This window comes from Trametes versicolor (assembly GCF_000271585.1).
Source record: "Trametes versicolor FP-101664 SS1 unplaced genomic scaffold TRAVEscaffold_1, whole genome shotgun sequence".
NCBI classification, from domain to species: Eukaryota; Fungi; Basidiomycota; class Agaricomycetes; order Polyporales; family Polyporaceae; genus Trametes; species Trametes versicolor.
The window spans coordinates 4,775,951-4,790,237 of NW_007360321.1; the positions used below are offsets into that span (position 1 = coordinate 4,775,951).

The 14,287-nt window shown below is 57.5% G+C and overlaps 6 protein-coding genes across 6 annotated transcripts; 2 read left to right on the top strand and 4 right to left on the bottom strand.

Moving 5' to 3' along the window:
- Positions 1–937: 937 nt before the first annotated feature.
- TRAVEDRAFT_42677 (uncharacterized protein) lies at positions 938–2,233 on the top strand (the record flags this gene model as incomplete). Its single annotated transcript, XM_008034106.1, has 4 exons — positions 938–951; positions 1,013–1,569; positions 1,940–1,990; positions 2,058–2,233. 4 exons carry the CDS (start codon positions 938–940, stop codon positions 2,231–2,233), a joined length of 798 nt encoding a protein of 265 aa, XP_008032297.1.
- A 294-nt stretch (positions 2,234–2,527) lies between these two features.
- On the bottom strand, positions 2,528–5,873 carry TRAVEDRAFT_42678 (uncharacterized protein; the record flags this gene model as incomplete). Its single annotated transcript, XM_008034107.1, has 6 exons — positions 2,528–2,663; positions 2,721–4,295; positions 4,370–4,521; positions 4,572–4,969; positions 5,040–5,136; positions 5,199–5,873. 6 exons carry the CDS (start codon positions 5,871–5,873, stop codon positions 2,528–2,530), a joined length of 3,033 nt encoding a protein of 1,010 aa, XP_008032298.1.
- A 349-nt stretch (positions 5,874–6,222) lies between these two features.
- TRAVEDRAFT_160198 (uncharacterized protein) lies at positions 6,223–8,651 on the bottom strand. The gene is made up of 7 exons (XM_008035185.1): positions 8,093–8,651; positions 7,973–8,026; positions 7,901–7,920; positions 7,317–7,841; positions 7,125–7,265; positions 6,806–7,071; positions 6,223–6,738 (listed from the first exon to the last, which is right to left on the bottom strand). The coding sequence occupies exons 1-7, from the start codon at positions 8,550–8,552 to the stop codon at positions 6,576–6,578; spliced, it is 1,629 nt and encodes a 542-aa protein (XP_008033376.1). The 5' UTR covers positions 8,553–8,651; the 3' UTR covers positions 6,223–6,575.
- A 1,078-nt stretch (positions 8,652–9,729) lies between these two features.
- TRAVEDRAFT_160201 (uncharacterized protein) lies at positions 9,730–10,944 on the bottom strand. Its single transcript, XM_008035186.1, has 3 exons — positions 10,703–10,944; positions 10,398–10,606; positions 9,730–10,343 (listed from the first exon to the last, which is right to left on the bottom strand). Exons 1-3 carry the CDS (start codon positions 10,884–10,886, stop codon positions 9,801–9,803), a joined length of 936 nt encoding a protein of 311 aa, XP_008033377.1. The 5' UTR covers positions 10,887–10,944; the 3' UTR covers positions 9,730–9,800.
- Positions 10,945–11,234: 290 nt separating this feature from the next.
- On the bottom strand, positions 11,235–12,212 carry TRAVEDRAFT_26140 (Fe-binding Fe/S cluster assembly protein ISA1). Its single transcript, XM_008033726.1, has 3 exons — positions 11,804–12,212; positions 11,497–11,732; positions 11,235–11,445 (listed from the first exon to the last, which is right to left on the bottom strand). The coding sequence occupies exons 1-3, from the start codon at positions 12,065–12,067 to the stop codon at positions 11,370–11,372; spliced, it is 576 nt and encodes a 191-aa protein (XP_008031917.1). The 5' UTR covers positions 12,068–12,212; the 3' UTR covers positions 11,235–11,369.
- A 703-nt stretch (positions 12,213–12,915) lies between these two features.
- Positions 12,916–14,176, top strand: TRAVEDRAFT_160207 (uncharacterized protein). The gene is made up of 3 exons (XM_008035187.1): positions 12,916–13,396; positions 13,454–13,563; positions 13,622–14,176. Exons 1-3 carry the CDS (start codon positions 13,111–13,113, stop codon positions 14,051–14,053), a joined length of 828 nt encoding a protein of 275 aa, XP_008033378.1. The 5' UTR covers positions 12,916–13,110; the 3' UTR covers positions 14,054–14,176.
- The last annotated feature ends 111 nt before the right edge of the window (positions 14,177–14,287 follow it).

Genomic DNA, 14,287 nt, shown 5'->3' on the forward strand with positions numbered 1-14,287 from the left:
GTCACGCAAAGTCACCGATCCAGGAGTCACGGGGGGAAAGCCACCAGACGTTCAGGAGCGCGGCAACCCCCGAGTTTTCACTTCCGATTCGCGCTCCGAACGTCTGGTCACGAGACTAGTTCCACTCATCAGTTGTATCTTCGGGGTTACAACAACCATTCTGTTTTAGGAGTCCGCTGGATATATATATATAAAGGGCGGAGTGTAAAATCTGGTCCTACCGCACCCACCGACCACCCCCTCTAGCCAACGTCGTTATGGTACCATGCCATATCACATCCGCGTGTACCCTATGTGGGCTTAATAGTTTCCGACAATTGCGATACGCTCACCTTCGTTGTGTGTAGCCAGATCATGGGGATACGGGCCATGCTTGTGGCGGAGTACTGAGACGGCGCTTTGCGTCGCGGCTCGCCGCCCAAGTAGCCACCCAGTGGCATCTTTCCGAATTCCATCGCGCCGGGGCCCACATACATACTCATCGCCTGCGCCTCAGTGGAGTTCGGTTTGCGCTTATGATACAGCGGGTCACTTACCACCTCTGTTCTTTGGATAGCTGCAGACGACAACTTACGAACGCGGCGGTACGTGTTCAAGTTCGAGCGACCAAATCCTCCATACCGTATGGCGTCACGCTGCTTGTTGCGCCTCTGCGCCGTTGGAGTGGCTAAACTGATATACTTTTCTATATATCAGAAACCTCACTCGGCGCGCGCACGCCCCCCCTTGTGCCACGCAACGCCGGCGGCGCTGTGCCTCCAGGCTCCAGGTCTGCCGATGTCTCATCAGGGTAGCTAGAAGAAGCTGTTTCCGCTGCCGTCGAGCGCTGATCCCTCATATATAATAACATGAACGTCCCTCTTCCCGCTCGCCCACGCTCTTCTATTTTTCACCTCTTCCCGCTCGCCCGAGCCTTCTCTTCTAGGAAGTTGCCACGATGGGCTCCTTGAGGTGAGCTTCTCTGCCATACAGAGTGCAGTACCGGCGCATTCACTGACAGTCAATCGTGCAGCGAAACACCCGGTGTCTCTTCGGGTATGCAGCGTCGTCCTCTCCCATTGAAGGTCTGCAAACAGGTCATCCACGCCGTTCGTTCTATCTCCCCCGGTTACGACACACTCCGCGAGGAAACCCAAGCAGTGCTCGCTTGTGCCCTCGTCTGCCGTGATTGGAAAGCGGTTTCACAGTCCGTTCTTTGGGAGGCCGTGGCGGTTCGCACAGACGAGCAGATCGAACGCTTGATCCACGCTTTCGGGCGCAAGACAAGCTCAGAGCAAGGGGACCCTCTTAAAGTTTACACCTTGTGCACCTCGCAGTCGAATTCTGGAATACGATTCAGCGCCGCAAGCGGCGAAAACGATGCCACCAGCACCGAGAGACCGAGAGATATCCAGGCAAACCCAGCGACCACTCAACTACGGGATCTTCTGGTGAAGCTGGGCTCCACTGGCACGGACTTGCGTACACTCGACCTGAATGCTGTCATATGGACAGAGTGGCCAATCCGCCTCGATCAGTTTTGGCAGTGGCCATTCGCCCAATCGCTCGAGGAGCTGCGGCTGAGCGGTTGTGCGTTTGTCAAGGCCGATAATTTGATCGACATCGCATGGGGATGCGCCAAATTGCAAAGGCTTGTCATTCGGCAAAGCGACATCCGGGAAGACTGCCATAAAATGGGGAAGTACTCGAAGGGGAGGCCCGGGCCGTGTCAGACGCATGCTCCGACTAAGAATAGCCTTCAACAGGCCAGTGGTATACCAGGCTCTGCTGTAGGCCCGCTACGGTGTACGTGTAAATTGACGGATTTGAAAGAGCTCCACCTGTCAGTACGTGACATTACAGTATACTTAATCATCGGAATACCAAGTACCAGTATTGACAACATCCGAACAGGGCGTGCCTTTCAATCCTAACGTATCCGCCATTGTGCATCTGATAGGCCCAGCGGTGAAGAAACTCGAGCTTGAACTCGACAACATTGTGCTTACCGGTAAGTCTAATTATGTTCGAGTGCCGTCTCATACGGTTCACTCATGTGCACTTCTGGATCCGCCTAGCTACCTCATCCCCGAAGCCGGATACTCTTTCCTCCAATATTGGAGACTCAAAGGACATCGAAGCCTTCTCCGCCCATCCCGACCTGCAGATGTCCTTGCTAGCCGCCCTTTACGAGGCTACCCCGCATTTGAGATGGGTTCTCGTAGCGCGCACTATAGTCGGCGACGATGATTGAAACGGTCGGCACGTATAGGCAGACCCGTAGGTATGCCTGATCAGACTTACGTTGGGGTTGTTTGTATGACTAGCTGACCGAGGCGGAAGCGAGAACTGGGGCATACTTGGTTTATCAACCGGAGGCTGTGATCCATGTGGCTGCCAGAACGGGTTCTTCGACGGAGTGATTGTAATCGAGCAATTGGAGAGAAGCGTACCAGTACTCGAATCGTTCACGGGGAACTCTGAAGGCTACGAAGCCGGGGGAAACAAGTCGCTATCTACATCCAGCCTAGGGAACGACCGGGAGTCCTCAGTCTATCACTGGACCCATGTTCAAGTCCATCGTTCGCCACCCTTCCGGCACGGAGAGGCTAAGCTCGAAAAAGACAGGAAGTCGATGGTACTTGCGCGGAGCGTGCTGCTGTAGTAGAACTGCCCTAGAGTACCTATTCCAACCCGTTGTGTCGTTTCTTCTGCTCCCTGTGCCGAGAACGGCTACATACAAGACCCGCTCTTCGTTATCGGCGTTGGTAGTCGATGTCGAGTCCGGTATTCCAAGACCCTCATCAGAGCAGAGGACCCACTGTGTACCATCCAAAGCGGCGATCATTGGTAATTTTGGTGTCCCGCCTAGCATAGTGGAAGATGGTGCTGCCAGAGAAGACTTCACCACTCGAGTCGCTTTGGCCGCGAAATGAAAGTAGCCATCATTGTCCATGCTTCCATACGGCGCCTGTTGCGACGAAAAGCGCAGCCGTATATCAAGGTGAACACTGCTGTCCGCCTCTTGAGCAACGTCTCTCCTCGCCGCGGAAAACCGGGGCGGTGCTGCGACGGTTGTCTCCGGGAGCTCCGGGAACGACGAGAGCCGCCGGTCAGGGGGCTCGTTCCAGCCCGCGATGAGCCATTCCGCTTGCCCGCCCGTCCGGAGGTACTCCTGCGCGAGTGCGATGGTGGCAGAGATGCGATCGCCCGAGCGATAGCGGCGGGGGTCGAGGGACACGCCGAATAGACCCATGATACTGAGCACCATGTCTACGGGGCGCTTGGACGTGCGCAGAAAGGAGGACTGCCACAGCGCCTGCCGTGACCAGTTGCTGCCCGACCAGATGGTATCAGCGGCGTCCGCAAGGGCGAGGAGCTCCCGCCGCCGTTTGTCAAGGGCGCCGAATATCTTGGGGAGAATGGGAACAGAAGCGTCGGTAGGGTGGAAGTTGAAGTGAGGGTGAGGGGAGGGGACGCGGATTGCGCGCAGCAGGGATCGGAGGTCCGCGGTGGCCGAGAGGCCGTGAACAACGTAGTTCGCAATGCAGTAGCCGAAAGGGTGTGATTTGTCGGTGACCAGAACCCCCATCGTGCTTTCTGCGGGGACGGGCAGACCAGCGATAGAGAACAGGACCTGTGTGATTGGGGGTACGATCGCCTCCTGCAAAGTCCACGCCCGAAGGATCCACTCGATTTCCTCGTCTAAGCCTACGAGTCGGCCGACTCCGCCAGGTAAGACAAGGCACACACCAGCCTGCTTGTAGATGTCGAACATCCTCCGGATCTGCCACGCCTTGTCGTCCGGATGTGTTTGCATAATGCAGAGTCGATCCAGCCACAAGTAGCTCAGGTTTCCATTGACGACGGCGATGGACGCGTGGCGTAGGACGTCGAGGCTAATTGGATCCCCGTCTCTTGCATCCTCGACTACGATGGTACCGCGAGCTTCTCCTGCGGGCTCTCGCACAGGGTTTCCCCTCCAGATGTAAGAGATCGCGCAGAATTTAATCCGCGAGGTGCCGAAAGCGTCGAATTCGTGGATTCGAAGAACCGGGTTCGCCTGGTCTGAGAGGGCAGTACAGTCCACGGCGCGGAAGCGTTCGGGGGTAGCGATGGACGTGATGTCTATTTCGTTTGTCGATGCGGCGTCCAGAGGAAGCTCGAGGATGATAGTGGAACCGTCGGCGGCCTTCCGAGGTACAGAGTTCGCCATCGACTGCTTACTGTCTTGGGGTGGCCCGGGGGTGGAAGGAGGGGATACGGGCCTAGCAGGAGCTGTGCGGAGCCGAGAGAGGGGCCGCCTGTACCACCAGCTGCAATGGTCGAATATATGAGAATGCCCTGCGTTGCCGTGCTGAGACTAGGACAAGTGAGTGTTAAAACGTACCTTGGCCTCTCGTCGCAGAGAAGTGGCCTCCAAGTGGTGTGGAAGACACGCTGCAAGCAGCCCTCAAGCGTATGGCAACGGGTTTGCGTAGCTTCTGCTTCCACGAAGTGCCAAATGCACGTGGCCGTACTCCTTGGAACTTCTTTGTGCGCCTGCCATGAGCGTTGACGGCCGGAGACGCTGAGCCTTACCACAAGCCCACCTCCTTGATCTTCATTACTGTTACCGCCACTACGTCGCGCATGCAAGGCAAGCGCTCCGATATCTGCGTGGACCACCATTTCTCTCTGACGAACGGCACGCCGGCGATACGCACTTCAAGACGTGTAAGGCTGCACAGAACGTCCCGCAGCGACAGCCCCGATGCTATATCCGCTACCTCCTGCCCGCAGATGGCATCAATCGTGCTTTCGTCTGTCGCGTAGCTCGTCTCAATGTGCACGATCAGCGTATGAAGAGCGGCGGGGTTGGCAAGGGTGGTGGCGAGAGAGGGAATGAGGGCGGGGCGTTCGTTCCAAATTTCTATGTCCCAGATAAATCCGGTAAGGATGAGTGTGTGGAGTGAGACGTAGGAGGCGAGGATACGCGGAAGAGAGTCAACTGAACGATGTCGATTTTCAGTGAGTGAATTCTGCGTCAAAGGTGTGCGTGTTTCGGAGGGCATGCTCACCAGATTCAGACAGGTCCCAATAGGCGATATCGAGTTTGCTAACGACAGAACCAAATACGCTGCCTGAGGGCGTGGAAGCGTGGTCGAAGGGGTGTCCCTAAGGCAATGGTATTAGTCTGATGCTGCCCTCGTTGCTCGACGCGTCAACCATAAACTCACATAGAGCTTCAGTTCCGTTAGCCTCTCGCACGCCCCAGGACGCTTCCGCATCACACTGAGGCGGGCGGCCTCCGCCTCGGTAAGACGCTCCCGCGTGAACGAGCACTTCAGCATCGTGAACCGCTCTAGGCTCGCGCACGCCCACACGATGTCAAACACATCCTTGACCGTGTGGAAGCTGCACGCGCATAGCTGGAGCTGCGCAATGCTCGCCAGCAACGGCAGCCGCATGCGCGACGCCCGCGCGGGAAACATCTTCCACGACACCTCCTCTATCGTGAGTACGCGCAGGTTCGGGAGCGTGGGGCCCATGAACACCTCCAGCGACACTTCACCGAACGGATGCATGCACATCGAGCGCACGAGCGGCGCGAGCCGCAGAGGGTCGCTGCGGACCGCTACGAAGAACTCGGGGATGATGCGCTCGCTGTGCTCGAAAAGCACAGCCTTCCAGAGATTGAGCTGCGCCCTGGGTCGCCAGGAACGACACGTAAGGGCGCATGCGAGCAGGGTGGGCCTCTGCTCAGGGTAATCGAACCAGTGGTCGCAGTCCGGGCGGACGAAGTCGATGATAGTCTCGCATAGCTCCGTGGGGAGCAGCGGTGACGACAGAGTTGTACGCAGCTCAAGATGCTCTGAGACGAGTGGTACCGCCGCCGAAGGAAGATATATCATCTAAGCCCAACAACTTAGTGATGTGTTATTGTGGGAAAGAGGACGGGGCTCGACACAGTGTGCACTGACCTTCGGTGCCATGCAAGGAAGAACAGGTCACTGTCAGTCTTCATACGACGATCTGGTGGATATCCTAGTTTTTCAATGAGGAACGCGCGGGCGAGAGTGTGTCGTTCCCTGCGCTACGGTGGTCGTCGTGGAGTGAGGCTAGAGTTGTTAGCGGCGGGCGCTTGCTAGACGGCGAATTGTCTTTCCCATAAGCACGAGGAATAAGGTTTCGGGGCGATGCAGCAGATGCTATGGATTTCAGATTCCTATACGCGACACTACGGTGATACATAATGTTACTGTACCATTCAGAAGCACGATAGATACACTGGGGCATTATTGTGTCCGAGGAACGTTTTGTAAGTAAATGCAGAGGTCAAGATACAGATACGCGACCAGGTGCGTCGCGCTACTAAGGCAATAAGTATAGGCGTATATGGAGCCTGAGGAAGATGCATCGAAAATGTCCAACGTCTAATGAAAAATGATCACCTTGAACTCTAAGCCCGAAACCAAGATGAAAATGATGATACAGTGAACGAAAAGCGGGTGCCTGTGAACGAGGAATGAAAAAAAGCCGTGCCGCACCAATGCGGGAGTCTAGTCCTTGTCGTCCGCAATCTAATGAAAGATGCTCATGCCAATGGGGCGCGGCTAGTGGGCGTCGGCGTTGGGGGTACCCCACTTGACTAGGCGAACCGCTCCGTTGTTCCAGTCCGTAACGCGGCGACGCGCCATGTGCGAAAACGTCGAGCGGTCCGTGCCCACAAAGCCCGCCGACATCGACTGCACGACCGCGTCCAGCACAACAGGATACCTGCACCGTGCGCCCCCACATCAGCATCTTCTCTAACCTCCTCACCACAAGTAACCATGCGACTCACCAGTTCCCGAATCGCTCCGCCGTACGTTCGCCGGCATGGTCGATGCGCAGCCACCCGCGCTCCTCGACCGCGCTCCACCACCCAGCGTCCTTCTCGTCCCCGGTCATGATCACATGCGATACGTAAATTCCATGCCGCAGGCGCACTTCCTCCTGCACCTCGCGCACGCGGCGCGCGAATGCACCCAGAGGCGCGAAGCATTCGTCGCGCGGGACCGAGCCACACCAGCCCTCAAAGTCACCGCGGCGTGCGTGGATCGCGATATACTATGTGCGTATGTGAATAAGAGCCGGGGAAGAGAGCGGGGAAAGGGACGCACAGGAGGGATAGCGGCGCCGTCAGGAAGTCGGAAGAGACGGCGAAGGTAGCCTCGCGCGAGCTCTTCGAGGTCTGATGTCCAGCGCGCGTGCACCATGACTTCACGCCACATCGGGCTGTAGTCCCGCTCAAATTCGAATGGCTGTACATGAATGAGCAAGCGAGAACTATGGAAGCTGGAGGAGACACGTACGTCTAGCGCGCAGACATAATACAAATAGTCGAAGCACGCGAGCTGCTCGTCCGGCGGGAGGGCGATCCCGTTCCCCTCTGACTTGCGCGTGGGGTTCTCGTGCGGGCGCGACAGCGCATCCGCGCGTCCCTCTGGGAACGCAAGTTTCGCAAGCGACCAGAACGTCGAGTGCGAGTCGTGTTCGTAGTTCGGGATCAGCTTCACCGTCGCGGGCGCGCGCGTGTACGAGATATCGAGATTGAGCAGCGTGGTCGAGTAGCTCCCGCGCGGGCCCTTGGACTGCAAGTTGTCGACCTCCCAGATGTTCCAGCAGCCGAGCGCGTCCTTGACGTTCTCCGCCTGCGCGCGCTCGAGGTCCTTGACCATGTGCCACTCAAGCACGGGCGCGTTTAGCGCGAGGACGAGGCGCGGGACGTCGAAGATGTCCGAGAAGGCGAGCGGGGAGGCCGCGCCGTCGATGTAGGACGTGAAGGGCGGGACAATGGGTATGCGCCCGGAGATGAGGGAGAGGTATATCAGGTTGCCCTACCGATGTCAAGGTTAGCGAACAGTCTTGCAAAGACGACGCCGAAGAGATTACTGACTATTGTGATTTGGTCATTTGCTGAGAGAACATGTCAGAATCAACGCGCGCTCGGAAGTGAACTGCAACTCACTCCACCCGGCAGAGAGGAAAGAGGTCATGTAACCGGTATCATTCCGGAGGCTATCTACGAAGCAAAATTTGTCAGAGTAGCACTAAAGATCCACCCTGCGGCGCTCAGGGCGGCGCTGACCTCTAAAGTGGGATGTGGCTGCAAGGCCTTCTAGGTATGTGTCCGGCCTCAAGTGTATCGGAAGAGCGTCCTCGGGCACGTCCGCCCAGTCCTCTTGCGCGTCCACCGGATTCGATGCTTCCTCTGGTTTTGGTGGTTGGGGATTGAAGTCGCCTGGCTGAGGTGCGCGCTGCACCTGACGCGAATCCACCGACCCCGAGAGCAAGAGAGGTATGCAGCCGACGGCCGCGAGCACAAGAACGGAAATGAGTACCCATCTTCGCCTTACGACGGCCAGAGGCAGAGGAAATCGCGTCGGCCAAAGGGGAGACTGAGGCGCGGAATGCATGAACTTCTCCTTGAAAGCACTAGGGCTCCAGGATTGAAAGGGTAGCAGAGGCACACTCTGTGAATGACGTCCGTCGTCGAAACTCGAGTCGGACGCGGTGTCGTCCTCCTGTCCAGGGTATGCTGCAGGCATCCTATCGATCCCAGCGAGATAGAAAGCGAAAGAGCGTGAAAGCAAGCCGGGGTCGTGAGGTGGTCGTGGAAGAAAGACAAAGGACGAGTGAGGAATGTTCCCCTCGTCGGGGGTGGATATGGACAAAGTCGGCCCGCGTACATAAGACCTCCGGGAAACTTCAAGCCTGCGGCTTGTGCTGACGTTAATGAGCGACACATAATCGATAGGCGGCCTGGAGCTGTCAGGGAAGGCAGATTAGCGGCGGAGTCTTGCACGCGCGGTGGGCATTCCCCCCTCAATTCAGGGCAAGACGTTCTGCGTTGCTCCAGGCCGGTGCCACGGTCCTCCTATAATTTATTTCCGCAGGCACCCAGCGAATTCCCGATCGACGCGGGCGGTCCGCCACTCCAGCCACGTTTTTGATCGAGGGTCGCCTCGAAACCTGTGCTCCGGTCAGGCAATTATGTTCTGCGCCTCGGCCCTCTCTTTTCGCCTACTGATTTTCCTGGGACGGTCGCCGCGGAGGGTCCGCAACGCCAGCATGACGTTCAAGAACCTTGGGTGGCGACGTGTTGTCAGCCTGGCTTGACTCCTGTATATCCAAGCCGCTGTCAAGGGGTTCGCTCGATCGAAAGCAGAACAAGACGAGACACACCTGGTTCTGCCACCCCTTGGATTCCGGCGCCGGGAGGAGCGTCGGCGGCATTTGTGGTAAGGAGGAGGTAAAGAAGACGCATGCATGAGACAACTCTAGCCCGATCTAATTGCAGATCGCGAGAAGGACGCCGATCTCGATTACCTTCCCATGCAGTGTCAGAATAGGAGCTGTTCTTGACATTTGCCACGGCTTCTCTTCCGAGGTCGGCTTGCCTTCACTAGGGGAACGTCTTGTAAGTCACCCAGGATCCGGAAGCGTTGGACACTGGATGAGCAAGTCAGCATCGAACAGCAGGTCTGCGAGGTAAGAGCGGCTTTCAGTGGGGCAGGTAAACCAGGTTTTTTTTTGCTCCCTGTGGGCGTAGTGCAGGTCGGTGATCCGTATAATATCGAGTGGGCATTTAGGACACGGGATTTATATACAGCAGGCTATTCTTAGAATATTATGGTTGTCGCAAGACACGGATGAGCCATACTACCAACGGTGACACACGCCCAACTTGAACAACAGCTTATATCCTACATCTTGCTATATACCGTTACATCATATGCAGTTACTTCCGTTTACAGTGTACAGATCCGGTCGTTGAATTTCTGCACATCGACAGGTCATACAGCAAAAGGCGAGCTCTTCACAAACCTCTGCAAACCCTGCCCATAAACCGTCGCAAGCACAAGCCCCAACACGAACACACACACCAACCTCACCATCTCCCCCGCACCCCCCGGCAACAGCACCCTCCCCGCCCTCAGCCGCTCTACCACCGCACCCCGCGTCTTCGGCACCTTGTTCCCCAAAATCACGACGCTCCCATCGCTCGGCGGCTCCGCCTCCCCGCGCACCTCCCCGCCCGCCTCGAGCGGCGCGTCCGACAGGTACGCGGAGCGCAGCCCCGGCAGGTCGTCGAGCGAGCGCACGTTCCAGCCCGTCCACCACGCCTTCATCCCGCCCTTCGCGTACACGCGCGGGCCTGCCTCCGTGTCCAGCGTCACCGTCGGGACCGGCGCCTCTCCGTCGGCCGCGTTTGCGTCTGAAGAGGGGGGGAAGCGCGGGGGGAACGCCGAGTCGAGTTTCTCCATCTTCGCGCCCCACTGAGTCAGCGCGCTCCGTTCTGCCTTGAACGTGTACATCGGCACTGCGTATCCGCACGACTGAGGGCATAGTTCAGCATTATATATGGACACACGCGGAACGGGTGTACGCACCGTGCTGACTTTGCGCACGTCGATGACGATCGCGGCGCGCGAGCTGGGGTGACGCTGGGCGGCGGGGATGAGCGCGTCGTATTCGGGCGTACCGAACTCGTGCACGGTGCCGCGCCCGTAGATGCGCAGAATGCGCGCGGGACCTTCGTAGGCACAGAACATTATCGTAATCCGCTTATTCTCGCGTATGTGCGAGATGGTCTCCACACCTGCAGTGGAAGCATGAGCATTGTGTTCGTACTACGCATGGGAGCGGGGGTACAAATGCACGGGAGGGATGATAGAAGGAGAAGATAAGGACGTACCGCTCCCGCTGAGGTCCTCGTACCACACCCGCGTGGGGCTCTCGATGTGCAGCGTCCCGTCCAGCCCCTTCGGCGAGACGTTGATGTGCTCACCGGTGAGAGGGGCCGTGGCGACGAAGAATATGTGCTGCTTCTTGATCCATGCAATATGACTGTCAGGGATTGCGTCGTAGAACTGGACCATGGTGGCTTGCGGCGATGTAATAGTAGCTGCTATCTACGCTCTGGTTAGGAGGGTGAGTGATGGAAAGAAGGAGTGGCGATCGCAATAAATAGCGAGACAGCAGGGCGCTAACACCCAGGCCGATGAAATTCGAAGACACCCTGTTGAGATACGTGACTTCCGAAGCAGCTTCCTCGTGAGTCAGAAGAAGCACACACTGCCGGGCTCAGCGGCATGTGGGGTAACACCGGTGCGGAAGGAATCGGGTGAACATAGCTCTGCAGAATGCATGGACGTGGGCCGAAGCAGCCTGATCATGCGCATGGCTGACCGATCCACCCATCACAGAGTATGTGCTCGCGGAGAAAGTGGAAAGCACCTCTATTTACGAGACGTCAGTGCACTATGGATACATGGGCTGGGATGACAGAGATATTAGTGATGAAATAGGGCGAGAACACGGGCGGAGGCAAAGAGAGCGCGGTCGTACGCGTCCATGACCTCTCATGCTCCGACAGTAAACGACTCTCCGCATCCACAAGCGTCCTTGATGTTGGGGTTCTTGAACGCAAACTTCGCGCTGAGGGACAGTATAAGCCACTGCAAATCAAGTAGGCACGGTCAGGCGCACCTCAACGCGTCCTCCTTCCAGTCCATCTCGCTTCCGATGATCGAGAACAGCGCCTTGCTGTCGATCAACACCTTCACCCCATCCTGCTCGACCACCTCGTCGAACTTCCCCGCCTTCTCGACATATTCCAAGTGGTATGAAAGCCCGGCGCAGCCCTTATTCCTGACACCAATGCGAATCATTTGCGGTGTTGGGCTCTTCAACAGGTTCCGCAAGCGCTCGACAGCCGTTGGCGTCTAAAGGTTCCGCGAGCCGATGCGTCATGTCAGTGAACAACTCAAGAAATGATAGCCACAACGAGACGTACCAAAGTGATTGCGGCCTTCTGAGCGCGGATCTTCGGACGTGGTCGCTCGGCCTTGGGGACAGGAGGAGGCCGTGCAGCGACCTGCGGAGACGCGGCATCCGGGGACAGGTTACGGGCGGTAGGAGGCTTGGATGGTGACGGAACGACGACGGGGGGTGTCTCTCCCAGCGCCGGGGAAGAGGACGTGGATGCGGTTGGTGATGCTGATGATGTCGAGGCAGTTGGTGGGGGTGCAGGTCGGTCATGGGAGAGGGCGGACATCATCGCATGGCGGTGGCCAGGGAGGTAGAGCAAACCGCGAGTCGGGGAGCTGTAGAATGTGGTATGCGCTGTCGCGCGCTGCAGACGAGCAAGTGCGGAGGACATCCCGTGGTGCGTAGACTCGAGCTCGTCGAAGTAGTGAATGTGGAGACCGCAGAGGCCGTCGTGGTCGTCGTCGGTGAGGATGAGGAGCAAAGTCGCGAGTTATCCCGAAATGGGTTTGTCATGAAATCAGGTCATAACCACTTACATAATGTGTGGGGTAAGAGCCACGAGCCAATCAGATCGCTTGGTTTGGTCTCGCCGCCGGCCTCGATGGATTCCAGCTCGCTTCTAGCCTGCCTCTATTAGTTTGTAGTTTGGTAAGTACCTTCATTGGAAGTAGGTCTTACTACTCTTACTAACTTCCTTCAATTGAGTGTTGACCACAGCGAAATGGCTACCGACCAGAGGCGCCTCCTTGACCCGAACCACCACCACCGCGTCTTTGCAACTCTACGCGTCTGACTCTCTAAGTGCGCTTTGCTTTGGGTCTCAGGGCTTCTAGTCTATCACAAGAAATGAAAGGGCTGCATCTCACAATGCATGTAATCAGTCTGCGCAGCAATTCATGCACTGCAGACAGATGGCTCTCTCTTGGTCTCAACGGCTCATGTCACGTACGGTCGGCTCGTGGACCATAATCTTGGTGAGATATAGATGTCGGAGGGCTGCATGAACGCAGGTCTGAGGTCGTATTCAAACTTTCCGAAGCAACGTGCTGGCCGGCCGACGCCTGCCCACATGACTCGCCGAAGATTGAGTCATTGCCGCCTGCCACTTCCTCCCGAACCTCACCCCATGAGTGCCCAGACTGACGCAACTCATACATAAACCTTCGTCAGACCCGTCACGCGCGCTGCGAGCTGCAGAAGATCCAGCAACTTGACGCTAACCACCCAGTTGTCGGCCGATACGGTCGGCCGCAGTGTCTCTTCTCGCTATCTCCTCACGAAGGTCTTACCACTAGCTACTCCCACTGGCACCCTCGCCCCGATCGCTGCAGCATGGGCAAGTTCTACGAATCCATCCCGCCCGAGATCATCCCATGGCTGCTGAAGCAAGAAGTCTTCTGGGTCGCGACCGCGCCCCTGAGTCCCGAGGCGCATGTGAACGTCTCCCCCAAGGGCGTGCGCGACTCCTTCCATGTCATCTCCACCACCCGTGTCTGGTATCAAGACCTGTCCGGCAGCGGCGTCGAGACCATCTCCCATCTGCGCGAGAATGGGCGCGTCACGCTCATGTTCAATGCCTTTGACGGCCCGCCCCGCATCGTCCGCCTCTTTGGAACAGGTACGATACTCCGTCACTTTTTTCGCAGCGCAGAGTCTGATGTTGTGATTATGTTAGGGACTGTCCACGAGTTCGGCACACCCGAGTACGACGCCCTCATCACCCCCGAGACCCGTCGTCCGGGCTCGCGCGCCGCCATTGTCATCGACGTGCACAAGGTCGGCACAGTGAGTGCTCTATCCTGCGATACTCCGCATCACAGCAGGCATGCTAACTATCATACAGTCGTGCGGGTACGCCGTACCGTACTACGAGTTCAAGGGCCACCGCCAGGTCCTCCTCGACTTCTTCGCAACCCGCGAGGCGGCAGACCAGACCGACCCCAACGCACACGCGAACAAGGGCCTCAAGGCATACTGGGAGGAGAAAAACATGCGCAGCATCGACGGCATCCCCGGGCTCGCGTACGCGCCCACCGTCGAGCGCATGCCCAGGTACCGCAAGGAGATGAAGCCCGCGGGCAATGCGGAGAACGGGGAGCTGCGGGAGAACGACGTGAAGGCCCGTGCCAACGGTTCTGCGAAGGCGAATGGTGGCGTGCTCGTCAAGACGGGCCGGCTGGAGGGCCAGCGCGTTTACGAGTGGGCGGTCGCATTCTCGCTTGGTTTGGTGGCGGCGGCCGTTTACGTGCAGCTGCAGCTTGCGCATGTTCTGTAAGACATGGCGCCATGTATGATCCTCACTCACTCTGTTGTATTTTGGTTATCCTGCAGCGGTATACGACGTTGTATCGAATGTATCGACTGACTTGCTGCCTTTTGCTCGCGAGAGGAAAGTCTCCCCAAATCGCACTCTTCGCTGATTGTGACGCCTGGACTTGGGGAATCTATGACAAACCCTCTGCACCCGTTATGCGCCGTTTGTATTGGAACGGGAACTGCTACGGAGCGC